The sequence below is a fragment of the Marmota flaviventris genome, chromosome 3 (assembly GCF_047511675.1).
Source record: "Marmota flaviventris isolate mMarFla1 chromosome 3, mMarFla1.hap1, whole genome shotgun sequence".
Classification (NCBI taxonomy): Eukaryota; Metazoa; Chordata; class Mammalia; order Rodentia; family Sciuridae; genus Marmota; species Marmota flaviventris.
In genome coordinates, this window is record NC_092500.1 from 90,643,941 (window position 1) to 90,665,431 (window position 21,491).

General features: G+C 35.4%; 1 protein-coding gene across 1 annotated transcript in view; it reads right to left on the reverse strand.

Annotated features, from left to right (window-relative positions):
• Aebp2 (AE binding protein 2) overlaps positions 1-21,491 on the reverse strand; it is an 81,012-nt gene that overhangs the window by 37,000 nt on the left and 22,521 nt on the right. The window contains exon 3 of the mRNA XM_027955994.2: positions 14,086-14,193. Within this exon, the coding sequence (XP_027811795.1) occupies positions 14,086-14,193 (108 nt within the window). The remainder of the gene's footprint in view (positions 1-14,085; positions 14,194-21,491) is intronic.

Below are 21,491 nucleotides of genomic sequence, written 5' to 3' on the forward strand. Positions count from 1 at the left end.
TACTGAACACAGGGCTTCATGCATGCTAGGCAAGCTCTCTATCACTGAGCTACACTTTTTTTATATTTTATTCTGAGACAGGGTCTTGCTGAATTACCCAGGCTAGCCTCATACTTGCAAACTTCCTGTTTCAGTCTCCTAGATAGCTGGAATTACAGACATGCTCTACCACCCCGCTAGCCAAGTAATCTGAGCAAAAAGAACAAAAGCTGAAACCATTACAATATCTGACTTAAAAACATGCATGGTAGTAGCATAAGCATATTACATACAGACCAATGGAACAGACTAGAAAACCCAGAAATAAACTCACATATTTATTTCAACCACCTGATTTTCAACAAAGGAACCAAGATGTATGAAAAAATAGTCTCTTCAATAAAATGCAGGTAACACTGGATATGCATGTTCTGAATAATTACAACCCTACCTCTTATCATACACAAAAATTAACTTGAGTTGGAACAACTAAGACAAAAATCAAATCAAAGTAGATCAAGTGAGACCCAAAACTATGACATTACTAGAAGAAAACATAAGACAGATGATTCAGGACATTGTTCTAGGCAAACATTTTTTTGGCTATAACCCCAAAAATACAGGAAACAAAAACAAAAACAGACAAATGGAATTACATCAAACTAAAAGTTTCTGAAAAACAAAAGAAACAATCAACAGTGAAGAGACAACCTACAGGAAATAAGCAATTATTTGCAAACTCCAATAAGAGATTAATACCTAGATTATAGGGGCTAGGGATGTGGGCGCAGTGGTAGAGCACTTGCCTAGCATGTGTGAGGCACTGGGTTCGATCCTCAGCACCACATAAAAATAAATAAATAAAATAAAGGTCTATCAACAACTTAAAAAAAAAAAAAAAAGGCCAGAAAATATATGGAACTCAGCAACCCAAAGGCAAAAAAAAAAAAAAAAAAAAATTAAAAACAGGCAAATGAACTGAAAACACATTTCTCAAAAGAAGATAAACAAATGGCCAACACTTATATGGAAAAATGTTCAACATCACTAATCATCAGGGAAATGAAAATCAAAACCACAATGAGGGGCTGGGGACGTAGATCTGCCTAGTACACACAGGGCCCTATTTCCATCCCAAGCTCTGGGGAAAGAAAAAAAAAAATCTCACCAACTAGAAGGGCTATTATCAAAAAGACCCCCAAAAATTATAAAATAAACTAAAAAAGACAAATGCTGACAAAGATGCAGCAGAAAGGGAAATCAGCCTACCGTTTATACCTGTAATCCTAGCTACTTGGGAGGCTGAGGCAAGAGGATCTCAAATTCAACGCCAGCCTCAACAATTTAGCAAGATCTTGTCTCAAAAATAAAAAGGGCTGGGGAGGTAGCTCATTAGTAAAGCACCCTTGAGTTTAATCTTTAGTACGAAAAAAAAAAAAAAGAGCAGGGGGTGGTGGTTCATTTCCTATTATTGGGAATGTAAACCAGTATAGCCATATGTACCAATAGAGATTTCTCAAAAAGCTACAAACAGAAAAAATAGATGAAGCAATCCCTTTTCCTTTTCAAAAGGAAAGGAAATCACCATGTTTAATAAATATGTGTTTCTATGTTCATTACAGTACCATTCCCAATAGCCAAAACATGGAATTAACCTAGTTGTTCAACAATGGATAAATAGATGAAGAAAATATGCTGTACACACACAACAGAATATTACTTGCCACAAAAAAAAAGGGGCATCACATCATTTGCAGCAATATGGATAGAACTGGAGGACATATTAAGTAAAAGGCGACAAAGAAAGACAAATACTGCATGATGTCATTTATACAAACTAAAAACGTTGATTTCACAAAAATGTAGTGTAGAACAGTGGTTACCAAAGTCTGAAAATGGTGTAGAGATGGAAAGAACATGGTTAACAGGTACAGGAGTATAGCTGGATAGGAGGAATAAATTCTAATGTTACCCTTTCACAGTAGGGTAATTATATAGTTGACAACAAATTGTATATTTAAAAATAGCTAAAAGAGAGTGTTTTGAATAATCCCCAAAGAAAGGATAAAAATTCCCCAAGTACCCAGGGCTTAATGCATGCTAAGCAAATAGTCAACGAGTGAGTTAACTGTCCACCTTGTTTTAAATTATGAGACAGGTCTCTTTAAGTTACCCAGTGTAGCCTTAAACTTGTGATACTCCTGCCTCAGCCTCCCCAGTAGAAATTACAGGTATGCAACCGTACCCAGAGATAATTTTAGTATATTTAAAAATTGCCAGACCTGGGAACAATATTGTACACCTATAATCCCAGTGGCTCCAAAAGCTGAGGCAGAAGGATCTCAAGTTCAAGGCCAGCCTCAGCAACTTAGCAAAGCCCTAAACAACTTAGTGAAACTCTATCTTAAAATGTTGCTCTAAAAAAAAAAAAACTCCTAGATAAACTAATTTCCCTGATCTGATCATTACATATATACCTGTCCTGAAATACCACACAATATGCCAAAAATATGTTCCATTATTGTGTGTACACAAATGAGATTTGGATTTTAATTTGTAGTGAGTTGGCGTTTCCAAGGCCATGTAAAATAGAATAACTAATTAAACTCAAAAAAATGAACTACAGTACACTGAAAAGTAGTAGTCATGTTTAAAATGTACTAAAGATCAAAGTGACAAAATCCGCTAGCATCTGGGGTGAAGGTGTTGAGAAGAAGGAGGTTATCTCCCAATCCTTCCACACCAGCTACTAATAGGGATTCTGTTACTTTTAAAATTACGGTATTAACTGGATGGATGATTTTTACCATTTACTGAGTCTAGAGAACAAACATGTCTGTAATAGAAAACCTCAAAATTTTGAACAAATTTGAAATGCTCTATTAGACATCCAAGCTGAATTTTCTATTCAGTAATTCAAAACAGAAAGTTAAGTCTAGTTAGAGATAAACCTTACAGAATAATCAGAATATATATAGCATTAAAATCAAAGGATTGGATAAGACCAGGGTTCAAAAGTTTAAGAGAACACTCTCTAATACCTAGAAGCTTGACAGAACAGAGGCCAGCAAAGCAGACGAGAAAGAAGTAGCCTAAATTTAGGAGTGAGGGAAGAGGGATGGAAAAAGGAGAGTGTTGACATGTAAGTTAATAAAAACAAGATCCCTGCTGGGCACAATGGCACACATTTGAAATCCCAGCAGCACAGAAGGCTAAGGCAGAAGAATTGCAAGTTCAAAGCTAGCCTTAGCAACTCAGCAAAGACCTAGGCAACTTAGTGAGATCCTGTCTCAAAATAAAATAAAAAGGGCTGAAGATGGACCGGGGATGTGGCTCAGTGATAGAGTGGTTGCCTGGAAAACATGAGGCCCTGGGTTCAATCCCTAGAACAACAAAAAAAAAAAGGGCGAGGAGGGGGGGCTGAGGATGTGGCTCAGTTGTCAAGTGCCCTTGGATAGGGAGGGAGGGAGGGAGGAAGGAAGGAAGGAAAAGAAAATGACTAAGAGAGAATAAAGAAAGTCAAAATCCTAGTACTGTAAACATTTGTCAAGTTTTCTGACCCTTTAATAATTAAAATTTTCACTGCACTTAACAAAATGGCAACATAAATTCTAAATGTACATTTAAAAAGTAGAGGTATGTACATACATAGTGAACAAAAGAGGGGTGGGCATCAATTTTATCTAAGAATTCTCTTGACACTTTACCAGAAATACTTAAAACCCTTGGCAAAGATACTATATTTACATTTTAAGAGTACTTTCCAAAACTTAAATTTCATAATGACCTTACACGCCCAATTATTTGAAGTGAAATAAACCTTCTACATCAGTCGTAAGACAAATACGTTTAGGGGTCTTAAAATCAGATTTAAATCTAAATGACACATGCATGATTTAAATTTACTTCCAATATCAAGTCAATTAGTTTTTGATATTAGTCAATCACCAATGGAGACTCTTACCCACTTAAATCTTAAAGGACAGTTGCTCCAGAAGCCACATGTGCAAGGAGAGACAAATTCAATATATAAAAATATGAGGGCTAGGGATGTTGCTTGGTGGTACAGTGCTTGTTTGGGTTCAAGTCCCAGCACCAGAAAAATACATACATACATACATTCACAGACAGACAGTTATCTGTTAGAGGACAACCAAAATAACAAATCATCTATTATAACCCAAAGAATAAAATAAGAATACACGAGTTCATTCTGTAGACAGATGGAGGCAAAAAAGGCAGGCAGGCAGGCAGGCAGGCAACAAGTCTGGTTCTGGGCTGGGAAAATATCCCAGTGGTTGAGCACCTGCCTATCTTGCATAACCCTGAGTTCAAACCCCAATGTCTACCCTCCCCCAAAAGTCTCATTCTGCAAGTAGAGCAAACAACTAATAAATTCAGAAGTTAGAAAAATACTTGTTTTGTAATTCTCACAGTAATTGATTCAGGCAATTGTCAATGGATACAAAAACTAATTTTGATGGGAAGTAAGAGTTACAGAAACTCAAATTCTCTCTCCATAAAACTATAAATTACAAAGATACAAATTAATAATTTTATAATGTATAAATAATGGTAGGTAAATAATGGTAAATAACTTCATCTGTGATGGCACAAACTGTCATCTTGATATGATTCAGTGAGAATTTTGTTTTTTCAAAAAAACACATAAACTAAAATCTAAATCAAGTCATTACCAAAACACCAAACAACTCAAAACTGAAGAGATAATACAAATAAATGGCTTAAATTCATCAAAAATGGTAGTGCCATGGAAGATAAGTAAAGACTGAGGCAACTTTAAGATTAAAGAAGCCATAAAAGGACCAGGGTTGTTGCTCAGAGCTAGAGTGCTTGCTTGGCATGTGAGAGGCACTGGGTTCAATCCTCTGCACCACATAAAAATAAAATTTAAAAAAAAAAAAATGTATTGTGTCCATCTGCAACTAAAAATATATATTTATTCTTTTTTTTTTTTTTAAGAGCCATGAAAACTAAATGCAGGATTGCATCATAGCTTCATAGTAGACTAAGTGTAGGTGGGGCCCTAGGCGCAATTCCCATCACAAAGAAACAACAACAACAACGAAATGCAATGCATGATCATGTACTGGATCCTAAATTAAGAAAAAATATATAATTAAGGACATTACTGGGGAAATTATTAAAATTAGAATAGCTAACTAATATCAATGTTAAATTTTTGGATTTTGATAACTGTACTAAGGTTATATAATGAATGCATGAAAGTCACTGTTAGGAAACATACTAAGATATTTAGAGAAAAAGAACAGGATACTGCTCCTCTCAAATAGTTCCCCCAAAAGACTGAACTGGTCTGACTCTATCTATATGAGAGAATACAGGAAGGGGAAAAGGGCAGAGAGACAGAAAATGAGAGAAAACAGATAACAAAATAGGTTAAGAGGTTAATAAATGGAAGGGATATTCAGTGGCAGGCAGATATGTAGATAAAAGCACTGTGGGACTGGGGATGTAGCTCAGCAACAGTACTTGTTCTGGAATGCATGAGGTTATGAGTTCAATCCCCAATATGGAAAAAGAAATTACAGGGGGGAGGAGGGTTGTGATCTGGCTCAGTAGTAGAACACTTGTCTAGCATGTCAAAGTCCTGGGTTTGATCCTCAGCAATGTGGAAAAGGGGTTAGGTGTGGCACACTGGACTCCAAATCACAGAACAGCGGCAAAACACTATCTGGTAAATCTGGGTTCAGAGAACTTGAGAGTTCTACATGGGAAAGCAGCATAAAAAATTCAGGAACAATCTCAAAATGAGCAAAAAACGATGCTTTTTCTCCCCCTATTTCATAAAAATGAATGAGTTCCAAATGATTTCCATCCTAAAACTAAAATTGGGGGTGTCATTAGGTGGCAGAGTTCTTGCCTAGCATGTGTGAGGCTTCACACGCAATATTGTACTGTCTTAAATATAAAACTAAATATTTATATTATATTAGAGCAATATATTTTCCTAATTATCATTTTACATTAAAACTATATTTAAAAATTAGAATGAGGGGGAAAAGTCTAATGGAAAAAAAGTCAAAGCTACCAGGTGTGGTAATGTGTACCTACAGTCTGCTACTCAGAAAACTGAGGAAAGGGAATGGCTTGAGTCCAGGACTTCAAAGGCCAGTCTAGGTTAATATAGGGAGATTTTCACATAAGCTTGCTTTTGATAACTATTGCTAAATTCCTCCTTCAGTTTATACTTTAACATGAAGGGTTTAATTTAGTGCCTATTTCTTAACCTTGCTGAAGCTCAGTTTGTTCAGCTTCTGCAAGGTTAAGAAATAGGGTAGTTTCGGGAACAAACTCACTAGTTTGACAGTTTACAGGAAAAAAACTCAGGGCCTGGCTATTGTGGTTTAGATGCAAGGTGTCCCCCCAAAAGCTAATGTGTGAGACAATGCAAGAAGGCTTCAAGGTGAAATGATTGGGTTGTGAGAGCCTTAACCCAATCACTGCACCAATCCCCAAACAGGCATTAACTGAGTGGTAACTAAAGGCAGATTTGATGAGGCTAGAGGAGGTAGGTCATTGGGAACACGCTTTTGGAGTAGACCTTTTTTTAGTATTTTTACTCCATCTGCTATTATTTTTATTTGTTTTAATGTAGTGTTGAGGATAGAACCCAGTGCCTCACACATGCTGGGCAAGAGCTGTACCACTGAGCCACAACCCCAGCCCCATAGAGTATATATTTTATATCTGGCAAGTGAAGTCTCTCTGCTTCCTGATAATGTCCTGAGCTACTTTCCTCTACCATACTCTTTCACCATGATGTTCTGCCTCATTTCAGGCCCCAAGAAAAGGAGTCAGCTATCTATGAACTTAGACCTCTAAAACCATAAGCCCCCAAATAAACTTCCTCCTCTAAAATTGTTCATTTCGTCACAGCAGCAAAAAAAAACAAAGCTGAATAAAACACTGCAATTGCCAGGTAAGCACTCCACCACTGAGTTGTACCCCAATCTACCAAGACTCTATCTTAGGGGCTGGGGTTGTGGTTCAGCAGTAGAGCGCTCACCTAGCACATGCAAGGCGCTGGGTTGGATCCTCAGCGCCACATAAAAATAAATAAATAAAATAAAGATAGTGTGTCCAACTACAACTAAATATATTTTTTAAAAAAGACTATCTTAATAAAATAAAAGAGCAAAGTACATGAATAAGAAATTTAGAAGGGGAAAAAAGGTCAAAAGATATAAACACATTCAAATCTTGACAGTAATAAAAAATGCCTAATAGAACTCCAAAGATATTTATTTTAAAATACCAGTAATACCAACAGCTTCAGCAAGGTTAAGAAATAGGCACTAAATTAAACCCTTCAGGTTAAAGTATAAACTGAAGGAAGAATTTAGCAATAGTTATCAAAAGCAAGCTTATGCGAAAAAAATGCACACAAACTTTGGCCTAGCAAAATGCATTCTAGAAATTTATGTTAATTCTCAAGATAAGTTTATAAAAATGTATTCATTGACTACATTGTTTTGGGTTTTTATGATACTGGGTATTGAACCCAGGAGTACTCTACTACTGAACTACTTCCCCAGCCCTTTTTGAGACAGAGTCTTCCTAAGTTCCCAGGCTGGCCTTGAATTTGCCATCCTCCTGCCTCAGACTCCCAAATCACTGGGATTACAGGTATGCTCTACCACCCCAAGCTACATGGCTCTTTACATTGGGGGAAAAAAATTAAAAATACCCAAGAAAGGACTAGTTAGATAAAATAGGATAAATCCTCACATGAGAATATTACACAATCTTAAAATATTAGTTAAATAAGTTTACTAACATAAAATGATGCCCTGTAAAGACCGAAAAAGTAGACTATGCATGTATAAAATGACCCCGTTTAAAAAAAAAAAAAAAAACAAATGACTTCACTTATTGAGAAACATGTCAACAACAGACATGTTGAAGAATAAACCATGGCTTTCTATATATGAAAAATTAATTATATTTATTATTTATGCTTTTTAATATCAATTTTAATAGCAGGAAGTATTACTTTCATAACATACGTAATTCCACATGACATGTGAAAGAAAAACAGAGACTATCAAGAATTAAGAAAAGCTGGGGCTAAGAATGTGGCTCAAGCAGTAACGCGCTCGCCTGGCATGCGCGGGGCGCTGGGTTCGATCTTCAGCACCACATAAGAATAAAATAAAGATGTTGTGTCCACCGAAAACTGAAAAATAAATATTAAAAAATTATCTCTCTTTAAAAAAAAAAAAAAAGAATTAAGAAAAGCTTTGTTGCCAGATGCAGTGGCACATGCTTATTATCCCAGAGACTTGGGAGATTGAGGCAGGAGATTGCAAGTTTAAGGCCAGCCTCAGCAATTTAGCAAGGCCCCAAGCAATTTAGTGAGACCATCTCAAAATAAAAAATAAAAAGGGCTGGGGATGTAGATCAGGGATAAAGCATGTCTGCATTCAATCCCTAGTACGACAGGAAGGGAAGGACGGAGGGGGAAAAAACTTTGTTGCTTTCCTGCACAATAATGCATGCCTGGAATCCCAAAGACTTGGGAGGCTGAGGCAAGAGTATCTTAAGTTTATAGCCAGTGTCAACAACTTAGGGAGCCCATAAGCAACTTAGTGAGACCCTATCTCAAAATAAAAAGAAAGGGCTGGGGATACAGCTCAGCAGTTAAGCACCCTTTGGTTCAATCTCCAGTGTCAAGGGGAGGGGAGGGGAAAGGTTCCCGTTGGTGTGAACTCCATATGTCTGTCAAAGCCAGTCAAGGTTGAGTGCTATTAGTACTTTCTTTCCCTTTCTCAGGTTTTATTTTAAAGAATTAATAGGGGGATGGGGCTAGGGCTCAGCGGTAGCATACTTGCCTGGCATGTGTGAGGCACTGGGTTTGGTTCTCAGCACCGCAAATAAATAAATAAAATAAAGGTCTATCAATGACTAAAAAAAAATTAAAAATTAAAAAAAAAATTGACAGGTTGAGGTTGTAGTTCAAATGATAGAGTGCTACGGGTACAAGGCCATGGTTTTGATCCTTAGCACCACAAAAACAATTTAAAAAGTGACTAAAAAATTACCAACTTGAAATGTTTTCAGTAAAGTCCATACACGTGTAAGAATTCTCAGCAAGCGAGGGGCATATACCTGTAATCCAGTGGCACAAGAGGCTAAGGTAGGAGGATCATTGGTTCAAAGCCACCCTTAGCAACAGTGAGGAGCTAAGCAACTCGGTGAGACCCTGTCACTAAATAAAATACAAAATAGGGCTGGGAATGTGGCTTGGCTGAGTTCCCCTGAGTTCAATCCCCGGTGCCAAAAAAAAAATTCCTCAGTGAGATTCTTTTTTAAATCAATTATTTCACAAGGTACTCAACAACAAAAAGACCACTGATTTCCTAAGATATGCATAAAATAAGTCCTCAAGCGCCCCCTCCCCACAAAAAAGCACCAAGAAAAGCCCATTTTTTGAAACTACTGGAGATTGAACCCAGAGCAGCCTGTTGCATGCTAAGCAAGCATTTTACCACTGAGCTACATGTACCCCAACCTTTCTCTTTTGAGAAAGGGGTCTTGATAAAATTGCTCAGGCTTGCAATCCTCCTGCCTTAGCTTCCCAAGTCGCTAGGATTACAGGCATGTGTGCCACTACACCTAAAAGAGAAAAAATTATTTAACTGCCAGTCTAAAAGATATTAGGAGATAATAACAGATAGTAATCTAAGGACAGAATAGGTGTATAAATATTGAACAGGAGCTATTCTGCATTATAACTAAGAAGAATTATAGTATAATTGGTTAAGAACAGAGACTCACAGCCTCTAAAATCCCGAATCTGTCACTGATTGACAATGACAGAAAATATTTAACCTCTTTTTGTCTGTTTCCTCATCCTTAAAAGGAGAACAACAATAATTTAAAAACTATTATAAATATTAGTAAAATATATAATGCAATAAGATACCTATGCAAAGTGCAAAGCACCAGGTAGTATCATTCAAGCCCTGGCTGTCATGATTATTTCTGCCATCCATTTAACCTCACTCAGTGCATAAAAAAATACTAGAATAATCAACAAGAAACTTTCTGCAACCAACTTAATTTATCATAGTTCAAGCTTCATAGTAATAAATTCTAGTTTTTAAAATATTTCAAATTGCCACCAAGTATCACATATATAAAACTGCATGATACCCCCTAAATAGTTTATTCTTTTTTTGCTTTGTTATGTACATACACGTTTTCAATATATGCCTAAAGTATCCTCCACAGCATGAGACACAAGACTCCATTAAAAAAGGGAAAGGGGACTAGGTGCAGTGGTGCACACCTTGTAATCCCAGCTACTTGAGAGACTAAGGCAGGAGGATCAAAAGTTTGAGGTTAGCCAAGTGAGTTAGGCTAGAACCTGCCTCAAAATAAAAGGAAGTAGAGTGCCCCTAGGTTCAATCCCCAGTACCAAAATATAAAGGGAAAAATGAGACAGACTAGGAGAAGATATCAACAATACACATGTCAGACAAAGGGTTTCTTTTCCAAACATATGAATAATTTCTATAACTGAATAATAAAAAAAAAACCACCCAATAATAAAATAGGCAAGACATGAATAGAACCTTCACCCAAAATATGATATTCAGACAGACACAGCACATGTAAATGTACTCAAGAGCATTATCAACAAGAGAAATAAAAACTAAAGCCAACAATGAAATGCTATTACTCACGAACCATGATGGCCAAAATTAAAAGTGCTGAGTGTACTAAAATACTACACAGCCAAGAGGAATGAGTGTGTGTACGCAATGAGAAGACAAGTAGAGGGCTGGGATGTGGTTCAGTGGTAGAGTGCTTGCCTAGCATGCATGAAGCCATGGATTCAATCTCCAGCACTGAAAAAATAAGATATGTAGAGAAATGCCTAAATGTCTACAGGGCAGCTTGATTAACATCAGCAAGAGAATAAACTGGTTTATCTGCACTACGAAATTTATTTTTTAAAATGACACATACAACAATTTGGATCAATCAAATAATTTAGTAAGTGAAAAATGACACAAGAGTTCATACAATCAAGACAGGATGACAGAAATCAGAATACAGACTGGGAGAAGAGATGGAGGACAGAAGGACAGACTAGAAAGAGACATTAGGAAAACTTGCTTTACTGAGAATACCCATTAGGGTAGTAGTTAAACATATGAAACAAATCATTAAGTTGCTAAACATGTTAAGTACACTTTAGACACTGTATATTACACCCAAAATAAACAAAGATAGTCACCTTAAATATCACCTCATTGCCTTCTTTCTGTAGTCAACTTCCACTCACCTTTTACTACTCTTTCCCAGCCCGTTGATTTAACTGATTCAGAATCCATGCATGTTCCCAAAGAACATTTCATAAGTCACTATTAAAAATCTGAAACATTTCATTATTTACATGTATTTAAATCTATATAACTCTAAAAAAAATAAGTTCCCTGAATGGTAGAGGCCTGTTTTTCTTATTCATCTTACTTCCATAATGCCTAGCAGAAGGAGTGTTATTAACTTTTACACATCCATAAAATTCTTTTTTTTTATTTAAATGATTGTTATGAAAGGTATTGAAGAGGGCTAGATCTGATCAGGATGCATTCTCATTATATGCATGCACTGAAATATTACACTGAATTCCACTAATATGTACAATAAATGTTAACGAAAGATTTTTTTTAATTATTTCTCTTGATTCACAGAATAATGTTACTAAACCATATGCCTTCAATTCTTTTTTGTTTAACAAAAGCTTCTTTCCCCTCTCCTATCAAAATTTTCCTACAGCTTCTAAGAAAAGGATTTAGGAAAAATACCCATTTGTACAAGGTTTAAAATTAACCTACATATCATAATCAACCACCTATAGAATGGACACCTTAAAAATATATGGAAATAAGTGAGAAAGTATCTTTTTTTTACTCTTAACAATAATAATCTCGTATTTATTGAATATACACTGCACAACAAACGCTTACCAAGTAACACAGAATTACCCAACTACATATTAGACAGGAAGTTAGGAATGCAGTTCCAGGTAGAATTTCTAATAAACATCAGGACCAAGATCTATAGTATGACTACAGAAGATTAGGGTGTTAACGTTACAGGACTCAGACTGGGAATGCAGCTCAGTGGTAGACCACTTGTCTATGATGTGCAAAGCCCTAGGGTTTAGTCCCCAGTACTGCAACTACATAAAGATATAATTTTCCACCTATTAGTTTGACAAAATCCAAAAGGTTAAGAGCACCCTCTTAGCAAGGCTTTAGAAAAGTCAAATGCTCTACCACTGCTAATGGAGAGGGTACAACCTACAGAGAAGGTAATCTGGAATATTTATAAAAATCACCAATGCTTACTCAACTCATTTTTTAGGAATTTCTCCTAAATGTTTAATTATACATATACAAAAATTTTTATATATGTTCACCATTTTTAATAGTAAGACTAAAAGCAACCCAAGTATCTATGGAAATTTGGTTAAATAAACTTACAACCATACAATATAATATTCTGAAGCTGCTAAAAGAAAATAAAAAATATTCTGAATTTATGTGGACAGATCCAAGACTAAGTCTATTCAAAAACTAAGGTACACATTCACACAATGTAAGATGTTAACAATGGCAGAAATTTCTGTACTCTAATCTTTGAAAGGTATCTATATATACTGATCCAAAGAAATAATTAAAGAAAAAAGGTACAAATAATGCTTACTAGATTTTGTGTAAAGGAAGGAGAATGAAACTACATATTTATGTTGTAGTTTTGTAGAATAATACTAGAAGAGTTCACAAGACTACTAAAAGTAGTTATATATGTAGGGGGTAAAGGATATGAGAATTAAAAAAAAAAAAAAACAAGATTTCTAAATCTAAAAGAAAAAAAAAAAACATTTTTTTACTTAAGAGACCAGGTGTCAAATTTCTGGTTTTCAGCAATCCTCCTGCCTTACTCCCTGGAACAGCTGCGCTATATGCACGTGCCACCACACCTGGTTGTAAATTTTTTCTGATTTTTTTTAAACTTATTAATTACTGCCTTTTCAAAAAACATTAAGTGATCTTTTAAAGCAACTTCATAGGAATTACCTCATTCTCTGATGAAACCCAAGGGAAATTTCTGGCACAGTATTTACATTCCAGTAGAAATTATGGATTTAGTAATTATTAAACCTCTTTAAACACACACTTTTAATCTGAGGTATATGCTTTCCAAATATTTTGTCTATTTCCAAAATATTAGGTCTAAATTTTTAATGAAGATAAAATGGAAAAATAATTTTTTCCAAAAAGCCTTTTTTTTTGGTTCTAGGGAATACACCCAAGGATACTTTACCACTGAGCTGTATCCTCAGTTCTTTTTCATTTCCTATTTTGAGACAGAGTTTTGTTAAATTGTGGAGGATCTCACTAAGTTGCCTGGGCTGGCTCCGCCTCAGGTTGCTGGGATTACAGGTATGCATCACCATGCCTGGCAATACTTTCTCTTTGTAAAAAATTTCCCAGACACATCTATTTGGACAAACTGATCTATAATTAAGCTCAGTAGTGTGATCTCAAAACTGAAAGGAATATCTTAAAGATCTATAATTTCTTTACTTCATACAATAGTCAGTGTTATTTGCTAATAATGTTGAAACCTCTAACACTGAGAAAACAATCAGACCACAAGGTATCAACCACAGTCAAGTGATAGACAAAGCTTAAAGTAATCAGTCTATCTACAAGTTGTTTTTAAGACCCTCACCTAATAGCAACTTTTTTTCTGTTCTTCAAACTAAATATTTTGGATTAAATTATCTACATCTACTTTCCAAACCTATGCACCTATATGAATATTAAAACAAATAGTTCTTTTAAAAAATTTTAGAAAGACAAAAGTATATCCAGTAAGAAACATGTCAGCTTAGGGGTGGGGGTTTTATTTTAATGACAAAATGCTTGCCTAGCATGCTGGAAGTTCTGGGTTCAATCCCAATACAAAAAGAGAGAGAGAGAGAGAAATATCTTAAGTAGAAGTTTAACAAACAAAACGAAAAAACCCTCACATACATACCTTGAAAGGTTTGTCTCCACTGTGTGTCAGCATATGCCTCTGTAACCAACTCTGACTGGTTGATGGAGTGTTATATACTTTACAACCTTTCCATAAGCAAACAAACACCTGTTAAAAGAAGAGCCATAATAATTTTCATCACTTATCTCAACAAACAGTTCAATTCCTTGTTAATGCAATGAACACAATGTAAGTCTTCAATTGAAAAGAAAAAGCCATTTAATGTATACAACAATCAAAATTATTCATATAACTAACTTTATGAATTTTCCATATACAGGCACTATTTTAATCCTACTCCCCTAAACCTGCTCACTCAATAAAGAACTGAAACACCAACTGCAAAGTACCATTCATAAGAAAATATATAAAATATAGACAATATATCTATAAGAAGACAATAAGCCATTATTAATATTTTTTAGCTACTACATAAGAGAACAAGCATTAATTTTTAATTTTAAGGATCAGGAAAATATAAAGGCACAAATAGTAAAAATTAAGATATCAATAAATGTTTAATATAGTATATATTATTCAAGAAACTGATGTTTTCAACTTCAAAGAATGACTTTTTATATCAAATTATCAACAGGTATGGTGGCACATGCCTGTAATCCCAGGAGTTTGGAGTCAGAGGTAGGATATTTCAAGTTTAAAGCCAGCCTTTGAACGTTAGTGCGGCTCTAAGCAACTTAGTGAGACCCTCTCACAAAATAAAAAATAAAAGACGTTGGTAATGTGACTCAGTGGTTAAGTGTCCCTGGATTCAGTTCCTGGTACCAAAAAAAAAAAAAAAAAAAAAATCAAATTATAGTTTTTCTATTCATGAATTCTTATTCTCACATGCATGGTAACATTATTTATTCTTATACAGTTCTATCTATAAAAATTTAATTCCAGTCAAGCCCAGTAGCCCAAACCTGTAATTTCGCAGTGACTTGGGGGGACTGAGGTAGAAATATCACAAATTCATAGGTCTCACAAACTTAGCAAAGACCTTGTCTCAAAGTAAAAAATAGAAAGGGTGGGGATTGGGAATGTAGCTCAGTGGTAAAGCACGCCTAAGTTCAATCCTCAGTGTTAAAAACAATAAAATTTAAAAAATTAATGAATTATTTCCAAAGCCAGGCAAGGTGGCACATACTTTTAATTCCAGCTATCCCAGAGGCTAAGGCAGGAGTATTATAAATTCAAGACCAGTCTGGGCAATTTATCAAGATTCTGTCTCAAAATTAAAAGGATTGGAGGTATAAATCAGTAGAATACCTAGGATTAAATCCCCAGTGTCAGCAAAAACAACAACAAAAAAAACTATTTCCAAAAATCTTAATTATGAAGGGGATTAAGGGTACTAGGGATTAAATCCAGGGTACTCCAAACTGAGCTAAACCCTCCTTGCCACACCCTTTTTTGTACTAAGGATTGAACCCAGGAGCACTTTACCACTAAGCTACCTTCCAGCCCCTTTCACTTTTTACTTTGAGACAAGATCTTGCTAAACTAATGAGGCTGGGCCTCAAACTTACCAATCTCCTGCCTCAGCTTCCTGAGTAGCTGGAATTACAGGCCACCACTACTATGCTTGGGTAGACATGCGCTTTTCTTTTCAGCTCCTGTGCCCCACACTCATGACTGAATACAGGGGTGCTCTACCAGTGGGCTACATCCCAAGTACTTTTCTTTTTAAGACAGGGTCCCACTAAATTGCCTAGGCTCTAGGCTGGCTTGAACTTGTGATCCTCTTGTCTCAGCCTCCTGAAACACTGGGATTAGAGGTGTGTACCACCATTCCCAACTGGACATTAGCTTTTCTTTAACAGATCTACATTCTTAGGTTTAATCAACTGCGTATGACTGGATTTGAAAAGTAACAACTCTAAAATTCTAATCTTTATTATCTTCCTATTACTGAGGTATCAATTTACTAATTGATGATACTTCATCAAATTCAACACTGTAAACTGCCACACAACTACTACAACCATTACCTTCAAATAACCACTTTTAGTCTGTTTTTTCCCTAAGGTAAGAACCATTATAAAAAGAATAACACTTTGAATACCTCAGCATAATACATACAGAACATATCAAAGATGTAGATGGAACTGAAGAAACATGCTTTAAGAGCTGGGGCTCTAGCTCAGTGACAGAGCACTCGCCTAGCATATGCAAGACCTTGGCTTCAATCCTTGGCGAAACACACACACACACACACACACACACACACACACACTCACACACCCCTAGAAAAAAAAAGATCAACAATCTAGGAATAAATAACTGAGGTCAAGTTTTCCTCTAAAACTTGACCTCTAAACCCTTTTGTCAAGGTCTAACAAGCCAATTCCACTACTGACAGTGGTCAAGGTTATTTAGATGCTGATGCCCATCCTGATTCCACAACAGATTTCTATTTTCTTTTAGTTAAGTAGATAGAGGAAGTCATAACATATCCTCCTTCATATTTAAGATTCCTTACGCTAGCATGTTATAAAATGATGCTTAAGGTTTTCAGAGTTTTAAAAGTGACTTTTAAAAAATAAATCTACAAAGAAGAATTAAAATGTTACATGCTATAGAAATTCAATTCTGTTTGATAATCACAAGCAGATAATAAACACTATCTACCAATTTCCAAAGCTACTAGACTCATTCTTAAATTATCAATCCAAGAAATAGATAAGAATTGGGTTAGTTTAAAATTTTCTCAAGTGCCAGGTGTGGTAGTGTTCAAGTGCCAGTTGTGGTGGTGCAAACCTGTAACCCCAGCAATTCATGAGCCTGAGGCAGAAGGATTACAAGTTTGAGGATAGCCTCAATAACTTAGCAAAATAAAAAATAAAAATCCCCCCTCCTCCAAAAATATTTTTTCTTCTCACAATTGATACCACATACTTGAAAATCCCTTAAAGTATTAGGGAAACTTTTACATCATTTTTGTAACCATTTTTTAACAGTGAAGAATTCTATTGATATAACTCTTAAGTGACCCCTATTCAAAAAATGTAGGACTTATAGCTGCTTTCATATAAACACTGCCTCTATTTATAATAACCCAACTACTACATTTGGGGAAAAAAAAACAACAACAGTTTTTTACTTATAACTCTTCCCCTAGCAGCAAACTGGAAGCAATGGCAGACCACATAAGAACTTTAGGTACAGCCTTTATTAGAAGTAGGTATGGTCTAGACTCCACATGCAATTATGTCTAGTAACACTACTAAAGCAAACTTCAGATTTGAAACTTTCAGTTTAATAAATTTTATAGAAAGTGACATGTATAAAGAAACCAAAGTTAATGATGTTTAGCTGCATTTGAGAAAATACTTTAAAAATAATTGGTGGGGGAACACTAAGCTTCCACAAAGATGGTCTTGACACACCACCAGCAATAAGGTATCTACAAAAAACCACCAAACTTCAGAAGCAAAATTTCCTTTCCTAACCTATGTTAGAAAGGTCCCTTGATAAAAGCAGTCCAAAATCTGATAACAGGGTCTTCTTCAAACCTGAGACTTTGTAGATGCACAATTGGGGGGGGGGGGGGGGACTTTATTTTTAGAAATGCTTCTACTGTAAAAATTAACCTGAAAACCAAATACAACAGAATTCAATCCAAATTTGAAAGGAGCCAAGTCTATAATCCCAGCTACTCAGAAGGCTAGTACAGGAGGAATGGAAGTTTGAGGACAATCTGGACAACTTAATGATACCCTGTCTCAAAATAAAATAAAAAAGGGCTAGGGATGTAACTCAGTAGTACAGTGCTTATCTAGCAAGGCTAAGGCCCTGGATATGACTCCTCCAGAATCAAATAAATAAATAAAAATTTTAAAAGGAGGGGTGGGGTTGTGGCTCAGCAGTAGAGCGCTTGCCTCCATGTGTAAGGCCCTGGGTTCAATCCTCAGCACCGCATAAAAATAAATAAACAAAATAAAGGTATTGTGTCTGTCTACAACTAAAAAACAAAAATTAAAAAATTTTTTTTTCAAAAGGAAGGAATATGGTTCAAGAATTCAGTGTTGAGGTTATAGTTCAGTACCTAGCACATATGAGGCACTGTGTTCAATCCTTAGCAGAACATAAAAATAAAATAAAGGTATTGTGTCCACCTACAACTAAAAAATAAATATTTTTTAAAAAAGAATATAATTCATCATGGATCATATTTTAAAATGGCTCATATTTTTAAATGGATCATATTTAATTAGAATATTTAGGCAGTAGTACACAATCTACTCTCTCATGACAGAGATTTGTGTAATCCAGCCAAGCGTGGTGGTACACATCAGTAATCCTAGTGGCTCAGGAGGCAGAGGCAGGAAGATTTCAATTCAAAGACAGCCTCAGCAACTTAGCAAGGGCCTAAGTAATTCAATGAGACCCCATCTCTAAAAAAAAAGTGCTGGGGAGTGGCTTGGTGGTTAAGCCCTTTTTAAAATTTTATTAGAAACAGGGTCTCACGGAGTTGCTTAGGGCCTAACTAAATTGCTGAGGCTGGATTTGGATTCGCAACCCTCCTGCCTCAGGCTCCTGAGTTGCTGGGATTACAAGTGTATGCTAAGGCACCCAGCAAGAACTTCATTCTTTTACAAGATGTAAACATAAAAAAATAAAATACACTGTGGATCCAATTAGTATGTCTGTTTGCTCTTTAAAAATGCCAGCAAAGCAGTGGTATACACCTCTTGATTCTAGCTTCTCAGGAGGGTGAGGCAGGAGGATGGCAAATTCAAGGCCAGCCTGAGCAACCTGGCAAGATCATGTCTCAAAATAAAAATTAAAAAGTGGTGCTTAAGTTGTAGCTTAGTGGTAGAGCACCTGCCTATCACATGTGAGGCGCTGGGTTTGATCCTCAGCACCACTTACAAATAAATAAATAAATAAATAGAGGTATTGTGTTCATCAACAACTAAAAAAAAAAAAACCCTTAAAATTAAAATTTAAAAAATAGAAATTAAAGAGGGCTGGGGTAGTCAGGCATGGTGGTGAATGCCTATTAACCCAATGACTAAAGAGGCTGAAGCAGGAGGATCCCAAGTTCGAGGCCAGTCTCAGCAACTTAATGAGACCCTCATCAACTTAGAAAGAACTTGTCTCAAAAAAACTAAAAAGGAATGGGGATGTAGCTCAGTGGCAAAGCACCCCTGGGTTCAATACCCCAGTATTAAAAAAAAAAAAAAAAGTTGGGGATATAACTCAGCAGTGAAAAAAAAATAAAAAATCTAGGGGCTGGTGATATAGCTCAGTTGGTACAGTATTTACCTCACATACACAAGGCCCTAGATTCAATCCCCAGCACCAAAAAAAAAAAAAAAAAATCTAGTCCTAAGACTAAACTATTTCTCATTTCTTATAAAAGATATGACCCATTTTATGTTGTATTTAGGATATGCCTAGTTGGTAATCAAAACTCAAAATGACCAGGTTAGGGAAGTAGTTCAGTGGTAGAGAACTTGCACAGCATGTGTTATGATCCTAGATTTGATTCCCAGGACCACAAACAAAAGAATAACAACAACAAAAAAAAAAAACCTCCTAAGACTTACTTAACTTACTTAGAATACTAGAAACCCTCCCACAAATTCAACATAGAAATTTTATAAGATATAAAAGTGTCAGGCTACATTAATCTTCAAATACCCTATTATCCCATCACTCCAAAACATACCCAAGAATATTCACAACAGTAAACAAACTAAACACAAATCCTACATAAGAAAGCTGATTTCTTTCTGATAATTCCCCACCACCACCATCCTTTGACATAGCAATTCTTTTTAATGTGAGTAGTAGTTAAGTTAAGGCAGAAAGAACAGTACATGAATGGACTTCATACTTAATCGAAGATGAAGCTCCCAACAAGACTTAGGTATATAAAACAGTAAAGTTTGAAATTTGATTTGTAAAATAGTTCAAGGTCTGGTTTGGGGAGCTCAATAAAAGGAATTTATTTATTCATTTTTGCTTATTTATTTTGTGATACTGGGGACTGAACCCAGCAGTGCTCTACCACTAAGCTGCATCCCCAGTCCCTTTTGTTTTAAATTTTGAGATAGGGTCTCAATAAATTGCCCAGGCTGGTCTCAAACCTGTAAAGCTCCTGCCTCAGGCTCCTGAGTAGCTAAAATTATAGGTGTGCGCCAATGTGCATAGCTTGGTTACTTATTTTTTAATTGTAGAAAGCATTCTCATGTGTATAAGAATATGCATAATTTGCTGAATGTGGGTAGTAATGAGACCCTGATTCAAAATTTTAAAGAAGGGACAGGGATACAGCTCAGTGGTACAGCACTTACCTAGCATGGGAGAGGTTCTGGGTTTAACAGCAAATACTAAAAAAAAAAAAAAAAAGTTTATATACACAAAATATTTATAATTTGGTGTTTAATGGTTAAATGTCCATCAATCCACTCTGATATATAAAATGGTCAAGATAATCTAAACTGCACTTGACTTCTGCCTCCAAACCCAACTTAAGTCTACAGGTACAGAGCAACATAAGTACCTGGGGGTGTGGGGGTCCTAAGCTATTAAAAGATGGTTTTGTTTTTTTGTTTTTCCTACGGTAAGGATTACAGTGGAATGAGAAGAAGAGGAATACGATACTTAGATCTTGCCTAACTTACTGCTCCAGCAAAACTGTCATGTTTCAATAATTAGGAACATAAAATCTTCTAGAGTAACAAATTTTTTCCTCATTGTTTCTATTCCATGATGACAATTTAACACTTAGGACAAAAAAAAAAGTATAAGAAAACAATTAAGCCATAAATTAAATGTTTTTAGTTAGATGATGTATGAAGAACAAGTCAAATTCATAGAAACAGAAAGTTCAGTAGTAGTTACCAGGGACTGTTGCCAGAAGAGAATGAGTTTGATTAATGGTTATTGACTTCAGTTTGAGATGATGATGAAAAAGTTCTAGAGACAGGTAGTTAGTGATGGTTGCACAATGAATTTACTTAATGTCACTGAACTACACACTTAAAATGGTTAATAAAAAGTTTTTTAAAGTTATCTTCAAGGAGGCCATTTAAAAAAAAAAAAAATTCAATCCACCAACTATACTTCAAAACACAAGACCCAACTTCAAATTACAAATCAGTTCAGGATTTCTCTTGTGTCTTTTATAGCAGTACTAAGTATGAAATTCTCTACACCAGTGAGTGGTATGTAGAAAATGTGTATGTTTCTTTCATCTTTTATCTTTATAATGAAGAAATTAATGTCTTTGAAATATCAAGAATCATTTATTTGGTCAAAACAGCTTTACTACTAAAATCAGCTAAGAAATCATTAGTAATAAAGAAATATTTTAATAAGGGCTCAAGAAATTACATGGGGAATTTTAATTTCAATAAAATTATATTTATAATAGAAATATCAGGATTTCATAA